Source organism: Homarus americanus, unplaced genomic scaffold, assembly GCF_018991925.1.
Source record: "Homarus americanus isolate GMGI-L3 unplaced genomic scaffold, GMGI_Hamer_2.0 scaffold16712, whole genome shotgun sequence".
Taxonomy (NCBI): Eukaryota; Metazoa; Arthropoda; class Malacostraca; order Decapoda; family Nephropidae; genus Homarus; species Homarus americanus.
The window spans coordinates 10,351,464-10,379,289 of record NW_024757794.1 but is presented as its reverse complement, the minus strand read 5'-3'; the positions used below and the strand labels follow the sequence as shown (position 1 = coordinate 10,379,289).

Genomic DNA, 27,826 nt, shown 5'->3' with positions numbered 1-27,826 from the left:
AAATCCACATTTATTCGTCTTGTATCACAGTTTTTCGTCTTCACAGTGCCAAGTTCTCACAGTGCCACATCCCCATTAGTGCCACATCCCCACAGTGCCACATCCCCCACAGTGCCACATCATCCCACAGTGCCACATCCCTGTAGTCAAGACAGTGTGAGGCAGAGAGTCGCTTCCACCTGAGGTTTTGGTCCAAATTGATATTACCGGAGCGAGATTGAAATAGATTGGCGTAGACTGAAATTGCTGGTAGATTGTATATGTGACGAGGGGGGTGTGGGTGGGAATGAGGGGTGGGAAGAAGGGGTGTGGGTGGGGAGTGAGGGATGGGAAGAGGGGGGTGTGGGTGAGGTGACTAGAGGGAAGAGGGAGTGGGTGGGGGAGTAACGAGGGGTGGGAAGAGGGGTGTGGGTGAGGGAGTGACGAGGGGTGGGAAGAGGGTGTGGGTGAGGAGTGACGAGGGGGTGGGAAGAGGGGGTGTGGGTGAGGGAGTGACGAGAGGGGAGAGGGAGTGGGTGGTGGGGGGAGGGTGGTGTGTGGGTAGGAGTGGGGAGTAACGAGGGGTGGGTGGGTAGGGGGAGTGACGATGGTATATGGGATGGAATAGTCTTTTAAACTATACTCTACACACACACACACACACACACACACACACACAGACGTATTAAATATGACAGGTGTATGACAGGAGTAGATTAGATATGACAGGTTGTAGATGATAATATTATGACAGTAATAGACGACAAATGGCTGTATTATATGATCAGGTTAAGATGTGACAGAAGGCCAGAGTAATGAAGAATATGACAGTAAAAAGTGACAGGTGACAGATGTGATGAATTATATTATATATTTATCACCTTCACCAACATCTTCACTACCACCACCACCACTGTCACTTTCACCACCATCACCACCACTATCACTATCACCACCATCACCACCACTACTCACACCCCCATCACTACTACCACCATCACCATCTTGTGTGTGTGTGTGTGTGTGTGTGTGTGTGTGTGTGTGTGTGTGTGTGTGTGTGTGTGTGTGTGTGTGTGTGTGTGTGTTTTCCTTCTTTTTCTTCAAGGCGTTAAGGGGAAGTGGTGTTGATGGAGAGGGAAGGGGGAGATGGTGAGGGGAGGGGAAGGAAGGGCTGGAGTGAGGGGAAGGAAGAGCTAGAGTGAGGGGAGTTAGAGAGACAGTAAGGATTGGTGTTGCCCTCTCCAGCTCACGAGGGGACGACCTGCCTCCAGGATTATGATTTAGGGAAGTGAGGGGAGGGAGGTAGTGAGAGAGGGGAAGGAGGAAAGGAAATAGGCAGAGGAGAAGGAAGGAAAAGTAAGAAGGGGAAAACGAGAAAGGAAAGTGAGGAGGGAAAAGGAAGGGAAGTGGAGAGATGGGGATAGTGGTGAGAGGTGAAGGGGAGGTAGGAAGGGGAAGATAAGTGAGAGGTGAAGGGGAGGTAGGAAGGGGAAGATAAGTGAGAGGTGAAGGGGAGGTAGGAAGGGGAAGATAAGTGAGAGGTAAGAGAGAGGAGTAACTAAAAAGGAGGAACTGGAGAGGAGACAAAGGAAGAGAGAGGGATGTGGGTTAGGTGAGAGAGTAAAGGGGGAGAGGTTGAAGGTGTTGAGGAAAGGTAGGAAAGGGAGAGGGAGGAGGAGGATGGTGGTCATGCAGGATTGTGTTTTTTACTCAGTTATTTTAGTACCTTTGTAGTGTGTGTGTGTGTGTGTGTGTGTGTGTGTGTGTGTGTGTGTGTGTGTGTGTGTGTGCGTGTAGAAGGAGTGAGAGATGGTGCCAAAGTCAGTGCCAAGAACAGTACCTTAAGATAATGCTAGAAATAATAAGTTTCAGTGCCAGTGCCATCAACAGTGCCAGGAATAGTGCCAGACGAGGGTAGGAGGGTGGGGTGGGGGGGCACAGGAATCAGGAAACCGCACCAACAATAGGTTTCCGATAATCTGTAAAACTGCTAGGTGACCACACACACACACACACACACACACACACACACACACACACACACAAGAAACGTTGAATTAATCTTTTATTCCTGTAATGAGTGACTCCTTAAATGTGTGTGTGTGTGTGTGTGTGTGTGTGTAATGTTTATATAATCTACGTAATTTATATCCAGGATCACTTAAACATCTCATTAAACACAAGCGAGTAATTAGAATCTCATTAAACAGTACTTAAACTCAAGGAACAATTACTAAGTCCCCCATTGCTTCCAAACAACAAAACAAACAAACAAAATAAACAGATAAAAACAAGGACAACTCTTAAACTATCAGTCGGGGAAACTTCCAAATGGTCCCTCCACCAATGAGAGGAAAGGATGACCACTAGCTAGCCAATCGCGGGGAAGGCAAGCACCAATTGACCAATCAGAGACAGGGGGAGAGAGAGATGTTTACATACAGGCCTTGCTCTGATTGGTTAGTTTTATCGTTGAATTGTAGCTTTATGAGGGTAAATCTTGAGGGTGTATTTCTTGTCCAGGGGAACTTTATTTACTTACCGAGGGGAGAGAGAGAGAGAGAGAGAGAGAGAGAGAGAGAGAGATAAGACGAAGGGTAATTTTATTTACTTTCCAAGGGGAGAAAGAGAGAAGGGGAGAATGTGAGAGAGGAGGGAAGAAAGTGAGAGAAAAGACGAGGAAAGATTTTATTTAATTTCCATGGAGAGAAAGAGAGAGAGAGAGGCAGAAGGTAGAGAAAGACGAGGGAAGATTTTTATTTTTTCCCTATAAATCTTATTTATTAGAATTTATGTTATGTTCACCTGTTTATATATTTTTACTAACCATTTATTAAAAAGTATATATATTTTTTCTTATATTACTTATTATTAGTTACTGGGAAAAGTATAAATATTTTTTCTTTAATTTTTTCCATTTTTTTATATATTTTTTTATTTATTTATTTTATTTTTTTGTAAGGAAGAACAAATGTATTTCTTTTATTTTATTTTCGTTTCTATATTATTTTTTGGTGGTATTAAGAAAAACTATAACTTAAAAAAATATCCAAATTTTTCGCTCATACACCGTGCCTGTGTTTCGTCTTGGAGGGGAACAGAGAAAAAAAATCCTTCCAGATATTTTTTCGTATTTTGTGGTGTGTGTGTGTGTGTGTGTGTGTGTGTGTGTGTGTGTGTGTGTGTGTGTGTGTGTGAGGGAAATGTTTACTTCTCCTCCTGCTCTTCCTCTTCCTCCTCTTCTTCATCCTTCCTTTCCTCCTCATTCTATCACGCCGCTTCCTCCTCCTATCCCCCCTTTCTATCTCCCTCTTCCTTCTATCCTTTCTACTCCTTCTCCTACACCTCCCTATCTTCTTCCTACCCCTCCTCCTTTTCCTCCTCCTATCCCTTCTCCTCCTCCTATTACCCTTTCTCCTCCTCCCCTCTTCCTCCTCCTCCTCCTCCTCCTTCTCATCTTCCTCCTACCCCACTTACTTCTATCCCTCTTCTTCTTCCTCCTCCTCCTCCTCCTCCTCCTCCTCCTCCTCCTCTTCCACAGGGTTTCTATAAAGATTTATTTTAGTAGCACTGGAAGCGTTTTTTTTATGGTCGAGGGATTGTGAATGTTTTTATACAATCATCTGTTTCTCCCTCACTCCTCACTTACGATTCGAGGTCCACCTTGTACTCTGGCCATTAAAAACCTGAGGTCCACCTTGTACTCTGGCCTTTTAAAAACTTGAGGTCCACCTTGTACTCTGGCCTTTTAAAAACCTGAGGTCCACCTTGTACTCTGGCCTTTTAAAAACTTGAGGTCCACCTTGTACTCTGGCCTTTTAAAAACCTGAGGTCCACCTTGTACTCTGGCAGGGGGGACAAGTGTTATGGGTTTATTTGATATTTACTTCTCTTGTGTTTTGGTTGGGTCATCTTAGGGACGATCTCGAATGTAAACAAACTTTTCCCATTTTCTTTTGTGTTGGTTTTTTTTTATGTTTTTTTTAAGGGGATACTGATTTTTTTTTGTCGATTTGTAATATTGGTTTGTGGTTTATTATTATTATTATTATTATTATTATTATTATTATTATTATTATTATTATTATTATTATTATTAGAGGGGAAATGAGTTGGTTCTGTAATGTATTTAGCTATCCTCATTCTCTTCCTCCCTCTCCTCTTTCTCCCTCTCCTCCTCCCCCTCTTCCTCTTTCATCAACCCCTCCCCCCTTTCTCCTCTAACTACCTCCTTCACCATCCAACCACATACCTTACTACCCAAACCTCTCCCTATTCCTCCACCACCTCATCCACCCCCACACACACCCACACCCCTCACCCCCCCACCCCCCTCCATCCTTCCTTCGAATATGCAAATTAAGGATATTTTAACCTTGTAACATTTATACTTATTATATTATTATTTTTTGGGCTGTATGTTATTAGCGAGCCATTTAAAGAGGCGTTTATCGCTAGTCTACACAACCCTCGTGTACTTGCGCCCTTATTACCCGGAGTTTTTATACAGAGAAAAAAAAATGGTATTATGTAAATTGTGGAGCATTAAGCCAGGCTGTCGTCTCGTATTCTGTGATGATTCTCTTCCTCAGTTACCGACAGGAAGTGTTTGGTTAAGTGTTGCGTGCGTGTCTGTCTTGTGTTTTAAGTGATGTGTTTTTTTTGTGCGTTTGTGTGTATGTGTTTGGGTACGTGTGTGTATGTCTGCCTGTGTGTATGTGTCGTATTTCCCTTACGTCATATTCTAGTGGCGTATCATTATCCACTAACGCCATCGTTCCGAGACGTAATGGCTTAATGACGTAACACTGAAATAATTAGAAGTCCTAGTAAAAAATTGTAAAATCACATCAATAAATTATAAAAATAAAAATAAATCACATAAATCAAATAAAAATCACATGTCAATAAACTAAAAAAAATCACGTAAAATCACATAATAAATCACATCTCAATAAGGTAAAAATCACATAAAAATCACATAATATATCACATAAAATCACACAAACTTTAAAAAATCACATAATAAATCACAAAAATCACATCTCAATAAAGTAAAAAAATCACAAAAAACATTAAAAAATCACACCTAAAAAAAATATAATATATATTAAAAAAATCCCCCCATAATCCAACAGCCATATCACCACCTGAACGTCGTCACCGAGACCTTAATCCGTAAATTATGGAATAAACCGAAAATCCGGGACGATGAGACGAGGATGAGGTTTATAGGCGATAGTAAATAAGATTATGTCCTCGAGGTGAGAGAGAGAGAGAGAGTCGTATGGTAGTTATAGGTGGGGGTGTATTGTTATAGGTAGAGGTGGTGGTGGTGGTGGTAGTAGTGGTAGTGGTGGTAGTTGTGGTGGTGGTGAGACAGAAACACCTGGAGATGTAGGTAAGAAAAACGTTAAGGTGTGTGAGAGAGAGACAGGAAAGGTCTTGGGAAAAACTGTGGGAGGAGATAATGTGTTGGGTGAGGTGTGGTGGTGGTGGTAGTGGTAGGCGGGAAGTAATGGTGGTAGGCGAGAAATAATGGTGGTGGTGGTGGTGGTGGTGGTAGTTATGGTGGAGGAGGGTCTGAGAGAGAGAGAGAGAGACGCTACAAAAGTAACAACTCAATCCCTCACTCGGTATACAACGAACGAGCATTATAATAATCCTTTCATCATACAGTACTATATAACCACGTACACTTCTCCTACCTTCACTATCCCACGGTTTAAATTAATTCACTTAACGTTAAATAAAACTCCATGGTGCATTTATACTCGTGTGTGTGTGTGTGAGTGTGTGTGTGTGTGTGTGTTTATCCTCTGAGCCAGACGCTGAATAAACATAAGGGATTGGATTCATAGACGCTAGAGATTCAAACACACTCTGCTCTTCCTTGATACCTGATCGGATTTTGTTTCGATGTAGAATCTGATCCTCTTTGGCTGTGTGTGTGTGTGTGTGTGTGTGTTTACCTTATTGTTTGCCAGGGATCATGGTGTTTATACTGGCAAGAGGATCACGGTGTTTATTCCCACGGTTAGGAGGATCGGATCGTATTGAGACGTGTGTGTGTGTGTGTGTGTGTGTGGTGACGCTTGAAGAGTCTTGTATCTCATCAACTATAAGTGATTTTTCCTCTCGTCTCACTACTGTTGTTGTGAGTGTTTGTGTGTAGAATTTATTTATTGTTTTAATTTTCTCTCGTTATGTCAGTATTTTTTATTATTTTCTTTGTTTTGTTGTTTAATTACGTATTTTATTTATTGTGTAATTAATTTTTTTTAATTTTGAACTCGTCTCTCTCTCTCTCTCTCTCTCTCTCTCTCTCTCTCACTTTATTATGAGCTTGAAAAATAGTAAAAAAAAAAAATAAAGGGCATCGATCCAACAGCAGTAATGAAAGTTGAATTATATTTTTTATTGCCTATTTCTTTACCTTATATTTTCTTTCGCATAGATCCTTTTATATCCCTCTATAGTTTTATCTACGTTGTGATGTGAGTTTGAGTTAAAAAAAAATAGAAAAGAGGATCATTGAACCAGCAGTATACAGGATCGAAGTCCCTTATAGTATAGGATTCGGAACCTTTGGTGGCGCTGTTTAGTGGGTTCAGGCGTTTATAGTTTTATTGCCGCCCGGGAATGGTTTTATTGCGGTGTTTATGTTTCTTTTTTTTATAGATCTGGAGGTAAACATCACATGGTTTATTACTCTTAGTAGGCTTTTGTGTGGTTTATTTTGTTTTTGTTTTAATTTTTTCATTTTTTTTTTGTGGGAATTTCAGTTTTGTTTTTGATGTTTGATAAAGGAGAAGGATACACACACACACACACACACACACACACACACACACACACATTAAAATATATCGGGCCGGTGTGCAGGTATAATGTGATTGTATATATTATTTATGTATGTATGTATGTATTTATGTATGTATGTATTTATGCATGTATGTATGTATGTATGTATGTATGTATGTATGTATGTATGTATACGGTTGACATGTCTCTGTAAATACGTGAAAGCTCTCTTAAACATTTATATAACTTAAGTTTCCATTACATTTACCTTCTGTGATAAATGCAAACACAATTATTTAAATGTTAACTCGTTCATGTTACTACCGAGAGCCTTGTGAAGCAGCCCTCAGTTCCAGTGACTCTCTCTCTCTCTCTCTCTCTCTCTCTCTCTCTCTCTCTCTCTCTCTCTCTCTCTCTCTCTCTCTCTCTCTCTCTCTCTCTGACGATGTTATCTAAGAGGTGAGGTGTTAGGGTGGGGGGGGGTTGACTGTCTAGAGTGTAAATCGTGTGTCAAGACAGATAGACAGACACACAGACATAGAGACAGACATGGACAGACAGGGAGAGAAAGACAAACAGTAGAATTATTCACTCAGACAGTCATACAAACGCAGAGATAAACAAACGGACAGACATACAGACAGACATGCTAAGGCCCCACAGACAGGAGGAGGCGGTGGCAGAGTGGGGAGGTAGAAATGCAATCCAGACCCCACAATAAAACCCATAATTAGACTCTTGACATTCTCAAAATATTTGGCCTTTCGAAATTTGCATACATATGGCTTTCACAACTTGGGTCCGTTTTTGTTCTGGCATCACTGTTCCAGATATTCTTTCGTTGGTCGTGTTTTTATTATTTTTGTTCTGGCATCACTTTTCCTGTTTTTCAATTTTTTTTTTGGTCCATTCTGGTATCATTGTTCTAGATTCTTTGGTACAGGATTTGTTTTTATTCTGGCATCACTGTTCGATATTCTATTATATAGGGTATGTGTCTATCTTGGCATCACTGTGTATAATATTCTCTAGTCTAGGATATATCACTATTTTGGCATCAGTGTTTATAATGTTGTATGTTGTAGTGTGTATACAGACAGATGAGGGAGACATGGTTGGTGTGTCTGTGTCTTGTTTTGGACAGACAGACAGACAAACAGACTCGTAAATATATATAGACATACACACAGAGAATGACAAATACAGTAGATAGCCATAACAGACATACAGACAAACATGAAAGGAGTGTAGATTTACGAGCACATCACATCTCCTGGACACACACACACACACACACACACACACACACACACACACACACACACACACACACACAGAGTTAACCAGCCAGCGTGACTTTATGAGGGGAGGTGATTTACTACCCACACCTACAATGGTTGGCCCTCGTGTAACGATGATGGCCAGCCCAAGGGCCACCTAGGCGTGAATTTGTTTAAGGTGTAGAAGCTGTCGCCTACACAACAACCACACCCTGAGTTAACGAGCTGCGTGACCCAGTGTCAAGGAATAGTCCGATGAAACCGGACAACTCGCCAACTGCACTGGCTAACCATTACCCCGTAATACGATCCGCAAATCAATTAACATCCAGGTTCCCAATTACTGATGGGTAGACAGAGGCAAATGGCGTAAAGAAACTTGCCCATAGTTTCACCCTGCCAGGGGATCGAACCCGAGTCTACTCATCTGCGAGGCGAGTATGCTGACCACAGGTCGCCACACCTAACACACACACACACACACACACACACACACGTACAGACACGTGCGCGCGTGTAAATAAAACTATGAAACTACTTGCTGTTTTTTGGCAGCTGTTTTGTCCACCAGACATATTTACGACCTAGAGAGAGAGAATCCATCCTCTCCTTCCTCCCCTAAAGATTTTTTGTGTCGGTTTCCCGTTTTTTTTTTTTTTTGAGAATATTAGTTCGGTTTTCCCCTGTGTTTTAATTAGGGAGGTAGGATGGGCGGGTTAGGTTAGGTTAGTGGGAAGAGACAGACAGACAGAGGTACGGCCGTCGTTGGGTACACCACTCGTCTCCCGTCCTAAAGACCACTCGTTCAACACTCAAGGGTTTCCTATAGTTCACCCAGCTAGAGATAATAAATAGTACCTAATGTTGCAGATGAGGAAGGTGAAGACGGTCGAGTTCAGTGCCAGCCGCGTCCCCTTCCCCCTCCCCTTCCCCTTCTTCCCCCTCTTCCTCCCCTTCCCCCTCCCTTCCCCTCCCTTCCCCTTTCTTCCCCTCCCCTCTTCCCCTCCCCCCTTCCCCTTGTGTGTGTACCCAAGGCCTAAGATGAACTGCGCTGTATTGAAACTTATCTAATCGGGGCTTCAGGTTAATGAGGCGAGCATAACTATTCTCTGTTTTGGCTCCTCATTCACTATCCTCACCTCACTCTCCTCCGCATTCACTATCCTCACCCCCATTCACTATCCTCACCCCCATTCACTATCCTCACCCCTATTCACTATCCTCACCCTCATTCACTATCCTCACCCTCATTCCTCACCCCCATTCACTATCCTCACCCTCATTCACTATCCTCCTCACCCTCATTTCCTCACCCCATTCACTATCCTCAACCCAATTCACTATCCTCACCCCATTCACTATCCTCAACCCAATTCACTATCCTCACCCTCATTCCTCACCCCATTCCTATCCTCACCCTCATTCATCACCCCATTCACTATCCTCACCCTCATTCATCACCCCCATTCACTATCCTCCTCCCATTCACTATCCTCACCCTCATTCCTCACCCCATTCACTATCCTCAACCCAATTCACTATCCTCACCCCATTCACTATCCTCCACCCTCATTCCTCACCCCATTCACTATCCTCACCCCTCATTCCTCACCCCCATTCACTATCCTCCTCCATTCACTATCCTCACCCTCATTCCTCACCCCATTCACTATCCTCACTCCCATTCACTATCCTCACCCCATTCACTATCCTCACCATCCACCTTAAAACATAAAACTGTGTGGATGATCACCCCCCCCCTCCCCACATCAGAAAACCCAACCATCTCCTCAGCAATACTCAGTTGAACTCCTGTGTGTTGAGGCTGGTATGGCTGCTCTAATCTTACATTTAATTATAACTTGACTACGTATTCTTATAATTGTTACGTGTTGTTGGAGTCAGAGCTTCGTATCTCAACTTCTGTCCAGGTATGATAAGGCGGGATATATACCGTGACTTACCTGTGGGTGGAGGAGGTCGTCTGTGGGGCAGGTATCATTAACAGGTGGTTGGTGTAATAATAAGAATTTTCTAACATGTAGGAGGAATTTAATTGGGTTTTGTTCAATTTTAAAGCGATTTTTATTTATCGTGGAAAAGGTTCTTGGAAATTTACTCGTGTGGTGGTTTATTGAAGGAGGGTTGATAGTGTTTGTCGTACGTCCGCCACCAACGTGAAGAGACTAGGAGAGTTGATGCCTGATTGGATACTTACTCAAACTATCGCCAAACAACATTGAGACCAATTCGGGGATTTTCCGATAACATGAACGAAATAAAACTAAATTACTAAAAAAAATACAAATCAATTAAATATTACTAAAAGAAGATTAGTCTTGGGAACGATTCAAGTACTAGATATAATTATACACATGATTAATTATACGTACTAATATAATCAAGGTTTACTTATTTCATACAAGATAATTAATAAATATAATCTTAAAAAATATTGCAGGTAAAAAATTTAATCACAAAATCCTCGAGTAGCAATTTGGATTATTATTGTTAATTAAATAAAAAGCATCGAGGCGTCACGGTAAGTTACTCTCCAATTAATCTTTAAAGCAGACGAAGGTTGTGTCAATATGTGGAGGAGAGGGAGGGAGGGAAGGAGAGGGAGAGAAAGAGAGGGAGGGGAGAGGGAGGTGATTGGGAGGTTCGAGGAGTGGGAGGTTGGAGGGTACAAAGTGGTATACCCTTCTCTCTCTCTCTCTCTCTCTCTCTCTCTCTCTCTCTCTCTCTCTCTCTCTCTACATGATCGAGATGTAGCGACACGCAGGAGGCGGGCGTGGGTGCAGGCGTGTAGGGAGGGGGAGTCAAAAGCATGGGCGTGGAGGGACGTAGGGAGTGAGTGTTAAGAGTGTGGGTGTAGAGGGAAAGGAGTGTCGTGGGCGTAGAGAGAGAGTTCTGGGTGTGGGCGTGGGTGCAGCTGAATCTGATAGTGTTGACAACTCCTCACCAAGCAGAAGGTCACCTCCCTCTTTTAAGATTTCCCAGGCGGTCGTTCTCACCCTGTTATGTCTGGTTGCTGTGTGTGGCTGTGTTGCTGTGTTGCTGTGTGTGGCTGTGTGGCTGTGTTGCTGTGTGTGGCTGTGTTGCTGTGTGTGACTGTGTGGCTGTGTTGCTGTGTGTGGCTGTGTTGCTGTGTGGCTGTGTTCTATTGTGACTGTGTGGCTGTGTTGCTGTGTGTGGCTGTGTTGCTGTATTGTGGCTGTGTTGCTGTGTGTGGCTGTGTTGCTGTGTGTGGCTGTGTTGCTGTGTGTGGCTGTGTGGCTGTGTTGCTGTGTGTGGCTGTGTTGCTGTGTGTGGCTGTGTTGCTGTCTCTGGCTGTTGTGTTTCTGTAGCTGATTGTGTTATGTCTGGCAACTGTGTGGCTGTGTGGCTGCTGTGGTAGGTCATACAGGTGTTGAACCATACAGCTCTACTATTAATCCTTGCAACAGTTGACTCAGCGTCTCTAAAACTGTAGTAAGATAGTAATTGTTGTGTCCTGCTCCTGTAAACAACATAGGAATTAATTAATTTTGGAATTATATAAACTTTTTCATATATATATATATATACGTGTGTGTGTACCTATAACTTACGAAAAATCATTGTCAAACTAACTAACAAGCATTTAATCTCCATGCTGGTAGTGTTGAAGTAAACTCACACACAGAGCCATCTTATATTCAACAGCTTTACTACACCTCCTTCAGTAAACCGTATGATAACATCGTGTCCTCTCTCCCTTCTCTTACAGCAATATCCAAGCATGAAGTCTTCGAGCCCGAGTACAGAATGCCGGGTAGGGTATTGTTCACCTCTCATACATAACCTTTATTTATTGTACCATATCAGCATGCTGACCTTGATATATATATATTGATAATTAAGTAAATATATCTATTTTTATGATATAGTTAAATACGTATATATATGATTGATATATAATTAAATACTTGTGTGATTAATATAGAAATTATATATTTTGGTTATTAATATTACGTATAGGGCTCATGTTTTAATTTATTATATATATATTTTTTTTTACCAGGGGATTATTTATTTATTAATGTCCCCCCCTCCCCACCCCCCACAGCCATATCTAAGAGCGAGGATTTTGAAGAAAACGGCTTCCGGGTGTCTGGTACGATTTTAACCCAACGCTGTTTTTTTTTACAACTTTTTTCCATTTTTTAAATCTTTTTTATGTGTGTTTTTTCCACATGTATATATCTGCTTTATGCACTTTTTCTGGAGAATGTTTTTTTTTATCGTGTTTTTTTGCCGTTTTTTCACGTGTTTTTGTCTGAAGATGTGCTTGAGGGTTGATGATGTTTGGTTGTTTGTGTTTTTGTAAGATTTATTTCTTTATTACACACACACACACACACACACACACACACACACACACACACACACACACTTGGAGCTACATTCTCAAAGGTTCGTAAAACAGAACTTAAGATAAATTTTCTACATAAAAAGATGGATGACCAAGATGGCGTCATGTTTACCCCGAGACTCGACCTTAACTGAGATTAATTTACGAGCCTTTGAGATTAGTGGACTCTGACACGGAACACCTACCCCGATAAACCTTTAATTAAGAGCTTCATTAATTATTATTATTATTATTATTATTATTATTATTATTATTATTATTATTATTATTTTTATTATTCCTATTATTTTTATTATTATTTATTATTATTATTATTTGTAATATTTATTATTATTATTATTATTATTATTATTATTATTATTATTATTATTATTATTATTACCTGCCATTGTCTTGGAAGCTTTGGGCGTGTGGTACTCTCTCTCTCTCTCTCTCTCTCTCTCTCTCTCTCTCTCTCTAATAATGATCATTTGCCCTACATAATATAAACTGTTTGCTCTTCACCTCTGCCCGTTTTTTATATCCATAGTCATTAATTATTCACAAATCTGTTTATCCTCTGATGTTTAAATAATATACAATATGCCTGTTTTTTCCTATCTAAATACTCTGCTTGTTGCTCGTTTTTTTAATATAATTATTTAGATTATAATTGGTTAAAGTTCGCGTGTTTTATTTTTATTTAAGGATTGTCTATTGTAAAAGTGATTCATTTTCTATTTTTATTTAATTTTATATTTTTCATTTATTTTACTTATTACTGGATAAGCTTTCACATTTAGCCTTGCCTTTTCTCTGTTGTATCGGTTAAGCTTTCTCTATATCAGCTTAGTCTCGGTTTCTCTCTATCAATTCAGCTTTTTATATTGGCTCAACTTTCCCTTAATCATCGTCGCTTTCTTTATATCTGGTAGAGTTTTCTTTTATTAATTTGACTCTCCTTTCATCGCGACTTATCCTCACTTTCTTATAATTGCTTTCTTTTCGACTTGCTTTCACATTACCGGATTTGCCTTTACTTATTGGATTTTCCTTCTATATACCGGATTTGCTTTCATTTTTTCGAATTTCCTTTCACTTTACCGGACTTCCATATAGTATATTGGACTTGCCTTCTATTTTACCGGACTTGCTTTTTTTCCGGACACCGCCACGCAGGTAACCATGGCTGGTGGCGGCCTCTGGTGCATGGTGTTGCACAGGGTATTGCATGAACACTGACTTACTGTACAACTCACCCTGGCAAGTGTAGGAAATAATAGAGTTTTCCATGCAATTTAATCAATGTATGTGTGTGAGTTAGTGTTTTATTATGTATTGTATGTGTGTTGCGGTGGCTGAGTGGCTACAGTACTCGACTTGTGTCTTAAAGGTGACTCGTTCGATCCCAAGGTATTCCCAGTCGTTCGAGGGAGTTTGGTGAATAAATAATTAAGATTTATATAAAAAAACTAATTAGAAAAAAAAAGATAAAAATGAGAAAAATCCGTTAGGTCGGTTATCCAACGTCTTCCATTAACTGTAACGGAAATAACCGTCACTAACCCGCTGGTCTCAGATGGCGGCGGAGATTTGAAAAAGGTTGGATTCTTTTATATCAGTGAGTGTGTGTGACAGTGAGCGAGTGCGTGAGAGATAGTGTGTGGCATGAGTGTGTGAGAATGATTGTGCGGCAGTGAGCGAGTGTGTGGGAGTGGGTGTGTGATAGAGAGTGCGTTAGACAATGATTGTGTGACAATCAGCGAGTGTGTGAGAGTTTCGACAGTCAGTGAGTGTGTGAGAGTGAGTTAATGGACCTTGAACTATAACAACAAGTATTAGAGAAACAATGTATTTTCTTAACGTATAAATATAAGAAAAATAAAACGATGAAGAAAAAAAAATGTGGGAACTTAACTGATTACAATACAAAACGGCTCCAGGTGTGTGTGTGTGTGTGTGTGTGTGTGTGTGTGTGTGTGTGTGTGTGTGTGTGCGTGTGTGTGTGTGTGTGTGTGTGTGTGTGTGTGTGTGTGTGTGTGTGTGTGTGTGTGTGTGTGTGTGTGTGTGTGCGTGCGTGCGTGCGTGCGTGCGTGCGTGCGTGTGTGTGGCAGAGTAAGAGAGACAATATGGTACACTAGTCTTGTGGAATTGGCCGTGGAATATATAAACTAAACTATTTATATATATTTGTAATGTATATATCACTGCTAGTTCTTTATTTTTGGCTATTTTATATATTATACTGTATATACACCCATGCCTTGGTATTCCTATTTATTGCCTGCTTTTGCTATTTTCTCTGCATTCGTGTATTGGAATATATTTACTGATGTTTACATAAGGTACTTTTGGAAGCCTCTCCCCACTGTTATTTCTATCTTCTTCCTCCCCACCCACACTCCTCCCCACCCCCACTCCTCCCCATCCTTACTCCTCCCCACCTCAATTCTCCCTACCAACTCTACTCCCCCACCCACACCTCCTCCCTCATTCCTTCTCACCCTTAATCCTCGCCACTCTCTATCCTCCCACCTCTCTCCCCTCCCCACTCTCACCCCCCCTCACCTGCTGATTTCACCCTCCGCAGATTGGAAGTTCTGCAGTATCCAATTCCCTGAACACGTCACTAAAATGCTGCCAGTGTTCCATCCTGTTCCCTGGCCTGCACCTCGGCCTGTACCACTGTTCCTTGCTCTAAGCCACTGTATCCTGGCCTGCACCTCGGCCTGTACCACTGTTCCTTGCTCTAAGCCACTGTATCCTGGTCTGCACCTCGGCCTGTAGCACTGTTCCTTGGTCTAAGCCACTGTATCCTGGCCTGCACCTCGGCCTGTACCACTGTTCCTTGCTCTAAGCCACTGTATCCTGGCCTACACCTCGGCCTGTACCACTGTTCCTTGGTCTAAATCACCGTACCTTGGCCTGTACTACCCTGCCTGTATCCGACCTGCTCATAGCCTGCATCATAGTCTGTCCTGTTACCTCGCCTACACTTCCCTCCCCACCACCTGGCCTACCTCCCCTCTCCCCCTCCTTCTCACCATCCTCCCTACCTGTTCTCCTGCACCTATCTTACCTTTCCTACCTAGCATATTCTACTCCCCACTATCATCACCCCCTCACAATAACAATCTCCCCATCTCTATCTCCACCCCACCACTACTTAACTTACCTTCCCACCTACTCCCCACCACCACCATCACCCCAGATACTAACTCTCTCCCCACCTCCACCCCACCACTACTTAACTTATCTCCCCACCTACTCCCCACCACCACCATCACCCCAGATACTAACTCTCTCCCCATCTCCTCCCAACAGCCATCTCCAAGAATGACGATGACGAGAGCTTGTCTGTGTCCGGTATGAAGATTAACGGATTCTCTGACGAATATCTGGACCGGATAGAACCGAACGGAAACATCCCGGACAAGGACTGCGGTAAGTACCATCTCATCCGGTTCTTAAAAAAAATCCGGTTCTCACGGTTCTTGATCAGCTAAGGTGTATTGAGGTGTTGCAGTGCTTATAAAAAAATATCTGATTGGTTACCGAGACTTTGAAGGGGGGATATGGTTAGCCAATCATAGGTCACCGTGTGTTTTTAAAAGGGTTGATTGGTTGTAAAGATCTTCATGGGGGGTAGGGCTAGCCAATCACAGGCCACCGTGTGTTGATCAGGAACCAGTATTGTGTTAGGTTAGTAATTGAACTTATTAATATAATTGACTAAAATATATCTTTGAAAATAAGTAAATGATGATGACGATGATGATGATGATGATATTAATGATGACAATGATGATGATGATGACAATGATGATGATGTGTAGTAATATATTGTTGTTGTTCTCCATCTCTAGGAAGCTTTGACCGTGAGTATTGCAGTCTGTTTGTTTTACTATCTCGCTGGATCCTTCCCTTCCCTTCCCTTCCCTCCTCCCTCCTCCTCCCTCCCTCCCTCCCTCCCTCCCTCCTCCCTTGCTTGTCTTGCAGTAAATGTTTATTATTATTATTATTATTATTATTATTACTATTATTTATTCCTTAGTTTTTCATCTTACTGAACTTAATTGATCATTCTACGGCTTTATCCACTGTTATTGATTATTTCCTACCATTATCCACTGTTCTTAATTCTCTTATGTAGTTTTATCCAGCATGATCGATTATCCCATTCACTTTTATCCAGCATTATCCATTCTTTTATTCACTTTTATCGAGTGTTTGGTTATTCACTTTATCCATGGTTATTCATTTCACATCTCTCTCTCATTTTTCATTCTCACATCTGGATAAAAATGTGAATAACTTGAATGTTTTGTACAATTATTTTTCAACATTCTTTTTCGTGTTAAGCTTGAATGTTCACGTATAGGGAATGTTATGGTCTGCATGTTTATTAATGTTTTTTACTCATAATTAAATGTTTATGAACTGTGGTATAATCTGTGATGTTTCATTCCCTATATAATTTATGGTTATATAATTATTGATGTTATTTTGTGTTTTGTTAATGTTTTATAAATTATGATACTTGATGTTTATGTATTGTGATGGTAAGTAGAAGTTATTGTACTTAATGCCTTTTGATTGTACCGATATTGTGTGGAATTATATTACTGAAAATACTTAATAGATTATGTTTAATATTATATGAATTATAGAACTCATTGCTATGAAATTCCTACTGATTTTCTTCTTACTTTTTTATGAAGGAAAAATACGTTTTTTTACCGAATTATTTATTTTTATTTTTTTATTTTATGGAAGATTTTTTTTACCGATTTTTTCTTATTATTTTATGAAAGCAAAAACAATACATTATTTTTTAACCGATTTTTTCTTTTATTTATTTTATTTTTATTTTTTTTGTCTTTACTGATGATATTAACATATTTTCAGTGGATTTTTATTAATGATTTTCATTATTTAAGGATTTTTTTCTATAATATTTCATGAAAGGAAAAAATCATAGTATTTTTTTATATATTAATTAACTGATTATAAAATACCGATTATTTTCTTGTCAAATTTATGAAAGGAAAAATTGCATTATATTATTTTATTAATTACTGATTATAATTACCGATTATCATTATACTACTTTTGATAATTTACTAATAACACTTACCAATTTTTTTCGAATACAAACTTGAAAAAAAACCCACTACACTTGTTTACACCGCGTCAGTCGTTTATATCCATTTTTGTTTACAGTACTATAGGCAGACAGCAGTTACCTCATGAATACTGATGTGGGGCGCCAGCTGCGGTAGTTAGTATAATCGACGTACTGCTCCACCTGTCTGTCAAATTTAATCCGATAGTTGGCAGAGAAAAAAAGTTCACACAATTTTGCGGTGTTTTACTAAATTTCCATCGCTGTTTTATTTTGTGTGTGAGGGGGTGGGGAGTGTTTGTGGGCGTGTGTGTGTATGTGTAGTGTTTGTGTGGGGGGGTATGTTTGAGGGGGCTGTTTGTGTGTGTGTGTGTGTGTGTGTGTTAAATAATAAAACAAGGATAGAAAGAGATCAAAGCAAAAAATACCTGCACTGCATACATACATACATACATACATACATACATACATACATACATACATACAGTCATACATACATACAACCTACTGTAGTTTATCAAGTGTAGCTTTCATTTGTAAACAGACAGACAGACAGACAGACACTCTTGCTGGCAGGTGGACAGAGTAATGCGTCACGCCTTGCTGAGGGCATTAGCATAATTGTTATTGATTACCTGGGAGAGTGTGTGTGTGTGTGTGTGAGTGTGAGGGGGAAGTTTTGGAAGAGAGAGAGAGAGAGAGAGAGAGAGAGAGAGAGGCTCCAAATAGGTTACCAATACTAGATTTAGGGTTCCATTTCTACCTTTTAGGGCTTCATTTACCCAATCGTTTAGGGCTTCATCTCCTCGTTAATCCGAACTAGATCTTTAGGTCACCGGCTCCTTAAACCATCCGAGGGTTGTAGGGTCATCACTGTAACTCTGGAACACTGTAACTCTGGAACACTGTAACTCTGGAACACTGCAACAATGTGTCATGGTAATGGGGGTCAATTTGACTCGGATCTAACAAGGGGAGGGAGAGGCATCCAGTCGTGTTGGGGTGTTGTAAAGTGGAACGTCCCTCCACCCCTCCAGCCCTCCATCCCTCCAACACCCCTTTATCCCTCCACCCCTCCAGCCCTCCATCCCTCCAACACCCCTTTATCCCTCCACCCCTCCACCCCTCCGTCCCTCCATCACCCCCTTCGCCATCCTTCCTCTTCTCTCCTAACCCCTCACACTTCTCCCCAGATTGCCTCCCCATCTCCTCTCTCTCCCCAGGTCCACTCCCCGCTATGAGACGTGTTGACCTAGCCATGCAGAGGAAGAGTGGGGGAAGGATAATTCTCTCTCTCTCTCTCTCTCTCTCTCTCTCTCCACGTAAGCTTATGGATGTCCTTCATTCTCTCGGCATACAGATGAGGCCTCTCTTTCCCCTCACATCTTCCCTCGTAACTCCCTCTCTCCTCTTTCTTCTTCTTCCCTCCTCCTCCCTCCCCTCCCCTCTCTTGTCCTTCACCTCCTTTCTCGTGTTTTCCCATCTCCCTCCCCTCTCCCCTCCTTGTCCTTCTCTCCCCTCACTCGTCCTCCTCTTCCCTCTCTGTCCTCCTCTCCCTTCCTCCCCCTCTCTCCTCCCCTCTCCCCCTCTTCTCCTCTCCCTCCCCCTTCCCTCTCCCGTCCTCTCTCCCCTCTCTCTCTTGTCCTCTCCCTCCTGTCCTCCTCTCCTCTCTTGTCCTCCTCTCCCCTTGTCCCTCCCTCTCCCCCACTTGTCTCCTCCTCTCCCCCTCTGTCCCTCCCCTCTCCCTCTCCCCTCCTCTCCTCCTCCTCTCTCCCCTCTCTTGTCCTCTCCCCTCCTCGTCCTCCTCTCCCCTCACTTGTCTCTCCCCCTCACTCTCCTCCTCTCCCCTCTCTTGTCCTCCTCTCCCCTCTCTTGTCCTCTCCTCCTCTCTCCCCCTCTCTTGTCACTCCCCCTCTCTTGTCCTCCTCTCCCCCTCTCTTGTCCTCTCCTCTCCCCTCTTGTCCTCCTCTCCCCTCTCTTGTCCTCCTCCTCCTCCCTCTCTTGTCCCTCTCCCCTCCTCTCCTCCTCCTCCCCTCCCTCCCCTCTCTCTTGTCCTCCTCTCCCTCTCTTGTCCCTCTCCCCTCTCTTGTCCTCCTCTCCCCCTCCTCCTCCCTCTCTCTTGTCCCTCCCTCTCCCTCTCCTCCTCTCCCCTCCTTGTCCTCTCCTCCCCTCTGTCTCCCTCTCTCTTGTCCTCTCCTCTTGTCCTCCTCTCCCCTCTCGTCCTCCTCTCCCCTCACTTGTCCTCCCTCTCCCCTCGTCCCTCCTCCTCTCTCCCCTCATTTGTCCTCCTCTCCCCTCTTTTGTCCTCTCCCTCTCCTTATTTGCCCTCCTCCCCTTATTTTCTTCCTCTTCCCCCACTTGTCCTCCTCTCCCCTTACTTGTCCTCCTCTCCCCTCTCTTGTCCTCCTCTCCCCTCACTCGTCCTCCTCTCCCCTCACTTGTCCTCCTCTCCCCTCTCTTGTCACCATGATTGGCTGATCTGCAAGGAAAAGACGAGGGAAAGAGTGATCACCATTGGCTAGTCAACAGGACAGATTATTTAAGGAAAATTCTCTAGATAAATAAAAGACGTATTTTTCCTTAATAGACTAAGGAAGAAAATAAACTTTTCCTATAATAAAGTAGAGAAATTATTAATAAAAATATATAGTGTCATGGTTTTATATATATATATATTTTAAGGAATGTTTAGGAAAAAGATTAATTTTCAAAGGTTTATACTCTATAGAGGAATGTTTTAGAGGGATTAATGTTTACGTTGTTCTGGTCAAGTAAGTGTGAGTAGATGTTTAGGTATAAAGAGAGGATACACTTAATTGAATTACTTAAATGTACTTGTGTACTTATAAACGCTCCATAAAGTTGTATTAGGTAAGTGTTATTCTTTCTTATGTGGCCATCGCTGAGAGAGAGAGAGAGAGAGAGAGAGAGAGAGAGAGAGAGAGAGACAGTAAGATAAAACAACGAGAATCAACACACACACACACACACACACACACACACACACCACTTCTCTCTACGGAAACTTATATAAAAGAAAGTGTAATATAAGAGCAAAAAAGAGATATAAATAAAGCCTATATGAGCCTCCAGGCCTAGTATAAGGGGCGGGCAAAATATAAATAATCATGAACAAAACACAAGGATATATTGTATTGTTGTTTGTGGCTGTGATATTTTCCTTAGTTGGCTCTCCTCCTCCTCCATCCCCCGCCTCCTCCTTCTCCATCCCCTGGCCTCCTCCTCCTCCATCCCCCTGCCTCCTCCTTCTCCATCCCCCGCCTCCTCCTTCTCCATCCCCCGGCCTCCTCCTTCTCCTCCTTGGTGATGGGACGCTTCCTTGGTTCATTGTGCTTCGTGGTGGTTCATTGTGCTTCGTGGTGGTTCATAGTTCTTCGTGGTGGTTCATAGTGCTTCGTGGTGGTTCATATTGGTTCGTGGTGGTTCATGGTGGTTCATTGTGCTTCGTGGTGGTTCATAGTGGTTCGTGGTGGTTCATAGTGCTTCTTGAAAGTGATGTTGGTGGTGGTGTTGTTAGTTCGTGGTGGTGATGGTGGAGGTTCGTAGCAGTAGTTCGTGTTGGTGGTGGTTCATGGTACTGTTTCGTTTTGCTATTGGTTCGCGGTGTCGGTGGTTCATAGTGTTGTCGGTTCATAGTGCCAGCAGTTCATGTTTTGTGGCATATATTATGATGGTTGGTTTACTGTACCGATGCTTCACACTTGTGCTTCAATACTTGAATAATTTATTGTTCATAAAGCTTCACTTACGATCGGTTCATGGTAGTTCGTGGTTCATGGCACAGTCGAAACATTCATTCTTGTCTTATGTCATACATTACAATGGGTTCACTCGTGGGATTTCGACTCTGATTCACAATGGTCGAGACGGCATATTTGAATATTTGAAAGTAGAAGGGAAAAAACTGACTCGTAAAGTTCCGATCTTGTGCTTCAAATGGTTCGAATATAAAGGTTTGAGTGAGGGTTGGGATCTACGCATCAGTTTGTTCGTATGAGTTTCTGATTTTAAGAGTTTGAAGCAGTTTGTGTTTTGGATCTGAGGTTCAAGTGGTTCATATGTTTTGTCTCCCGTGGTTCAGATATTTTATATGAGTGTTTATATTTCCTGGATTCAAGTGGTTCAAATGTTTCGGTTCCAGGGTTCAAACTGCCCAAATGTTTCGGTTCCAGGGTTCAAACTGTCCATTTTTTGGTTCCAGGGTTCAAACTGCCCAAATGCTTCGGTTCCAGGGTTCAAGCGGTAAGAATACAAAGAAACATACAAACAAATACGATTTTCTTAGCCATATTACCAACAATAAAAACCCCCACAAGTTTCACACGCCAAACGGTTTCGAATTCCACCGGTCTCGTGTCTCAATCGGGTTCTGGTTTATGTGGACCTAACCATAAACTACGAGGCATTTCCACTTTATCCACCAGACATTTCCACCTTATCCACCAAACATTTCCACCTTATCCACCAGACATTTCCACCTTACCTACCAGACATTTCCACTTTATCCACCAGACATTTCCACCTTATCCACCAGACATTTCCACCTTATCCACCAGACATTTCCACCTTACCTACCAGACATTTCCACTTTATCCACCAGACATTTCCACCTTATCCACCAGACATTTCCACTTTATCCACCAAACATTTCCACCTTATCCACCAGACATTTCCACCTTACCTACCAGACATTTCCACCTTATCCACCAGACATTTCCACCTTATCCACCAGACATTTCCACCTTACCTACCAGACATTTCCACCTTATCCACCAGACATTTCCACCTTATCCACCAGACATTTCCACTTTATCCACCAAACATTTCCACCTTATCCACCAGACATTTCCACCTTACCTACCAGACATTTCCACCTTATCCACCAGACATTTCCACCTTATCCACCAGACATTTCCACCTTACCTACCAGACATTTCCACCTTATCCACCAGACATTTCCACCTTATCCACCAGACATTTCCACCTTATCCACCAGACATTTCCACCTTATCCACCAGACATTTCCACTTTATCCACCAAACATTTCCACCTTATCCACCAGACATTTCCGCCTTATCCACCACACACATATCCGCCACTTCCGCCTTACATTGGAGCCTCTGTATAAATGAACGGACATTTACTGCCTTAATAACGCATATTACTAAGACTTTAACTAAATGAAATTAGTTTTTTCTTTTAACGGGAATTGGTTTATTTTTATGAGACAAATTTAGGATGGCTTGTGTTGGGGTAGGATTGGGTTGGGTTAGGTTAGGTTTAGTTAGGATGAGTTAGGATGGGTTAGATTAGGTTAGGTTAGGTTTGGATTTGATAAGATGGGTTAGGTTAGGTTTAGGTAGGATGGGTTGGGTTAGGTTTGGTCAGTGGGAAGAGAGAGAGAGAGAGAGAGAGAGAGAGAGAGAGAGAGGGAGAGAGAGAGAGAGATAAACCGGGAAAAAGCTAAAGGAGGAGGAGGAGGAAGAGGAGGCACTTGTGAGGTGCTGTGGAGTAGGAGGAGGAGGGAGTAAGGGGGAGGGGGCGGCGGAGGAGTGTGACAGTAATGTGTTAGTGGAGGTCCCTGGAGAGAGAGAGAGAGAGAGAGAGAGGGGGGGAGAAAGAAAGAAAGAAAGACGAATAAAGGAGAAAGAAAGAAAAAAAGAAGGACGAATAAAAGATAAAGAAAGAAAGACGAATAAAAGATAAAGAAAGAAAGAAAGAAAGAAAGAAAGAAAGAAAGAAAGAAAGAAAAAAAGAAAGAAAGAAAGAAAGACATCAAAGACTATATTATTCTCAGCTGGTCGATCACTGCCTATAACAACTGGTCGAAAATATATCATGAATGGGTCGACTGGTTGAGGATGTACTGGTCGAGAACTGGTAGACACAGGCTAGTACAGTACTTTAGGTAGGGTAGTACTGTAGGGAAGGGGTAGGGTAGTACTATAGGGAGCGGGTAAGGGGGGGGTGGGGTCTTTAACAAGGAGGTACTCTAGCTAATTCAAACACACTTAGGGAAAAAAACGCATCTTAACAGCGACTTGAGTGCACTTATACACTTATGACAAGTCCCTCTCATAGACATTGAAACTCCTCCTCCTCCTCCTCCTCCTCCTCCTCCTCCTCCTCCTCCTCCTCCTCCTCTTCTACTTACACTTAATGAGGGAAGATTCCTTTTATGAGTCACATCTTACACACACACACACACACACACACACACACACACACACACACACACACTGAATGCGGTAAACAAACTCATTTAAGACTCGCCATCCTCTCTTTAAACCAACACGTTGAGGTAAAGTTTAAAGTGTCGTGTGTGTGTGTGTGTGTGTGTGTGTGTGTGTGTGTGTGTGTGTGTGTGTAAGAAGTCCATCGTCGGTAATTTGGGAAGGCCTTAGGAAGTTAAGACCAATTATCTGTAAGTTATACGTAGTTCTTGCCTCTCCGACACCTCCCTCTGTTGTCTAGTTAGGGCAATTAGGGGCCAAGGTGTTGTTGATAGGTTAGTTAGGTGGGTTAGTTTCACCATTTGTTGATAGGTTAGTTAGGTGGATTAGTTTCACCATTTGTTGATAGGTTAGTTAGGTGGGTTAGTTTCACCATTTGTTGATAGGTTAGTTAGGTGGGTTAGGGTCACCATTTGTTGATAGGTTAGTTAGGTGGGTTAGTTTCACCATTTGTTGATAGGTTAGTTAGGTGGATTAGTTTCACCATTTGTTGATAGGTTAGTTAGGTGGGTTAGTTTCACCATTTGTTGATAGGTTAGTTAGGTGGGTTAGTTTCACCATTTGTTGATAGGTTAGTTAGGTGGGTTAGTTTCACCATTTGTTGATAGGTTAGTTAGGTGGGTTAGTTTCACCATTTGTTGATAGGTTAGTTAGGTGGGTTAGTTTCACCATTTGTTGATAGGTTAGTTAGGTGGGTTAGTTTCACCATTTGTTGATAGGTTAGTTAGGTGGATTAGTTTCACCATTTGTTATTCTATGATTACGTCATTTCGATTCATGTTGTTTTTGTTATTGTTTTTGTTATTGTTGTTGTTGTTGCTTGATAGTGTTAATGATGACTGTACCAAAGGCTTCATATTTAGGGTTCAGTTTATAGATGAGACTCGAGGCATCAATATACCTCTCTTGATAAATTTCGAAGCTTCGGTAGTGAATGACTCTATGAAGCCCCAGTCACAGAGGGGGCTTCACCCTCACTAACTGTAATATAGTGAGGAATATTGGGGTATTAACTGTACGTATGTAAACAGTCAGCTTAATAACAGTCAGGTCAGCCAACATGAACCCAGGGAGAGTATTGCTGTGTCACTCATACCTTTGTGTGTAGAGTATACATACATACATACATACATACATACATACATACATACATACATACAGTGTAAAATGTGTGGGCATGTGTCTGTGTTTGTAAAGAGATGGGTTTGCTAGAGACAGACAGACAGACAGACAGTTAGAGATATGACACAACACAGTACCAAGGAAGAGGTAAAGTTACAGTCCCCACCTTTAAGGAACATGAATAATACAGAGGCTTGAATATCTGGCTGTCTGGAGAGAGAGATAGAGAGAGAGAGAGAGAGAGAGAGAGATGGGTGACACTTTCTTTCCAACACTTTCTGAGAGACTTTCGCTGTTGGTGAGAGAAGGAGGAGGAAGCGGGGGGAGGAGGAGGAGGAGGACTTGACTGCCTCACACCCCTCAAAGTAAACACATCACCACACCACCTGTTTGCTATAAGACAATGTAATATAAGTCTAGGATGCCATTTTTAAAAGACCGTCTCCTTGATCTTGTAATCGAACACTTTCTAAGGGAGATAATTGTATTTATTTCCTGTCATTCGTTTGTGTTACTCAGAATAATATCAGCTTGTAATATATGTTGAGGTGACTTATTATGAACGTTTCAGTGTGTCTAGAGGTTTATGAATGGTAGTAAAAACGTTTGTCTAGTCTGAGTACATCTTACGTAGTCTACCTTCCCTTCCCTTCCCTTCCCTTCCCTTCCCTTCCCTTCCATTCCCTTCCCTTCCCTTCCCTTCCCTTCCTTTCCCTTCCTTTTATAGATAATATTTACATTCAAGTGTTCAATAATAATACAAATAAATCCTTCACAATTCCTTAACTCCAACCTTTCAAACGTTAAACGAAATTTTTTTTTCTTCAAATCGAAACACCACTGAACTCAAACGCGGGAGAGAATGATTTTTTTTACCCTATAAGACGCGTGGTGATGTTGCAGTCGCTGGGTTAAAACATTCACCACGCTCACCTGGTTTGTTTACATTTTGTCTCAGCTGACGTGTGGAGCCTCGGGAGAGATATTGTGGCGGTGGTGGCGACGGATGATGGTGACCTGACAGCTGTTGCATTGTCGGCTGTCTGGTAGTGAGCTCTTGAGGAAGCTTTTGGCAGCTACTCAGGCGGGTTTTTGACGGGCTAATACGGGCATTTTCCGGATATACAGACGTCTTTGTCAATACTTCTTTTAGACACGACACATGGAAAGGATTTTTTTTGGTTCTTATGACGGGAACTTTTGTGAGATAAATCGGGATTTTTTCTCGTGACACATGGAAATATTTTAATGACAGATTTTGGGCAGATTTTTTAGGGTTTGACAAAATATTAAAGAAAATAATAAATCTGTGGAGTGCTTTTGTGTTTATTGAGGAAAATAACCAAAGAATTAAATAACCAATAACCTATTAATTTGAAAAGGTATACCATGTTTCCCTCAACTTAATTTTAATGATGGAGACATACATGGTCTCCCCTTTCAGTGTTTAAGTTATTATTGAACTATAACTCTGTGTTCCTAAACTACAATATATTCTACAAAAAAACACGTCACTAATACGTCACAATTCCTGTCAACAAAAAAAATATTCTAAAAGCAATATACTATTTTTTATGTAGTTTGAAAATATGTATTGTAGTTTTTTTGTAGTTTCCATGTGACAGGAATTTTTTTTTTGTAGAGTTATTTGATGTTAAGGACTATGTGATATTCTTTGAAGATTTTTATATGTACACACACACACACACACACACACACACACACACACACACACACTTCACGTTTCAATATTTTAAGGCTGTGTTATTCACCTCAGTTTCCGCCTCTCCTGACATGACAGATAATTATTTTTACGTGAGTGATTATTTTTACTTGGGGTTTAATGCAGCAAATGATCAACTCGAGATGGTTGACCTTTGACCTGTGTTTGACCTCTGTTGTGTTTATTTTGTGTTTGTTTATTATGATACTGTGATAGAATGTTTATATTAAGAAAACACACACACACACACACACACACACACACACACACACACACACACACGCGCGCACACACACACACACACACACACACACACACACACACACACACACACACACACACACACACACACACACACACACACACACCTAAAAAGGAATTACGTTTACTTCGGGCATTCAATAAAGTGCTATATGCTGTTGTGTTTTAATTGATACTGGGAGTGCTGTGTTAAGCTGGCCTTCTGTGGAGTGCTGTATTAAGCTGGTGGTCATCTGTGGAGTGCTGTGTTAAGCTGGTGGTCATCTGTGGAGTGCTGTGTTAAGCTGACCTGTGGGGTGCTGTGTTAAGCTGGCCATGTGTGGGGTGCTGCGTTAAGCTGACCTGTGGAGTGCTGTGTTAAGCAGTTCATCTGTGGAGTGTTGTATTAAGCTGGTCATCTATAGAATGCTGTGTTAAGCTGGTCATCTATAGAATGCTGTTTTAAGCTGCTGACCGTTAATAGAAAGCTGTGTTAAGCTGACCATCTATAGAATCCTGCGTTAAGCTGATCATCTAGAATCCTGTGTTAAGCTGGCCATTCAAAAGCTATACTAAGCTGATCATCATGTGGGTGTGTGCGACTCCCGGGATGAAGAACAAGCGGTGATGAACCAGCTTACTTTAGTCTCGTCATTGTCTCAGGCCAAACACAGGACGAGGCAGCTTTCATCGGCGTTTCCCCTCCACTTACACAATACCGATGACTGCCAGTGGCCCAGAAAGACTGTCTACTGATTATACAATACGATACAATACGATACAATACAATACAATACAATACAATACAATGCAATACAATACTATACTGTACTATACAATATAATATGATACGATACAAAACGATACATTACGATACAATACTTTACAATACAATACAAATATAATACAATACAATGCGATACA

The 27,826-nt window shown here is 41.7% G+C and overlaps 1 protein-coding gene across 3 annotated transcripts in view; it reads left to right on the top strand.

Moving 5' to 3' along the window:
* Positions 1–27,826, top strand: part of LOC121857639 (cyclin-dependent kinase 14-like) — a 126,615-nt gene that overhangs the window by 17,179 nt on the left and 81,610 nt on the right. Inside the window, exons 1-4 of one of the 3 annotated variants that reach the window (XM_042353698.1) lie at positions 11,819–11,859; positions 12,154–12,201; positions 15,763–15,882; positions 16,305–16,316. In XM_042353698.1, coding sequence (XP_042209632.1) covers positions 11,853–11,859; positions 12,154–12,201; positions 15,763–15,882; positions 16,305–16,316 — 187 coding nt within the window. In that variant the 5' untranslated portion in view covers positions 11,819–11,852. Of the gene's footprint in view, positions 1–11,818; positions 11,860–12,153; positions 12,202–15,762; positions 15,883–16,304; positions 16,317–27,826 lie in introns of those variants that run through there. The other 2 variants (XM_042353699.1, XM_042353700.1) reach the window with 2 other exon arrangements.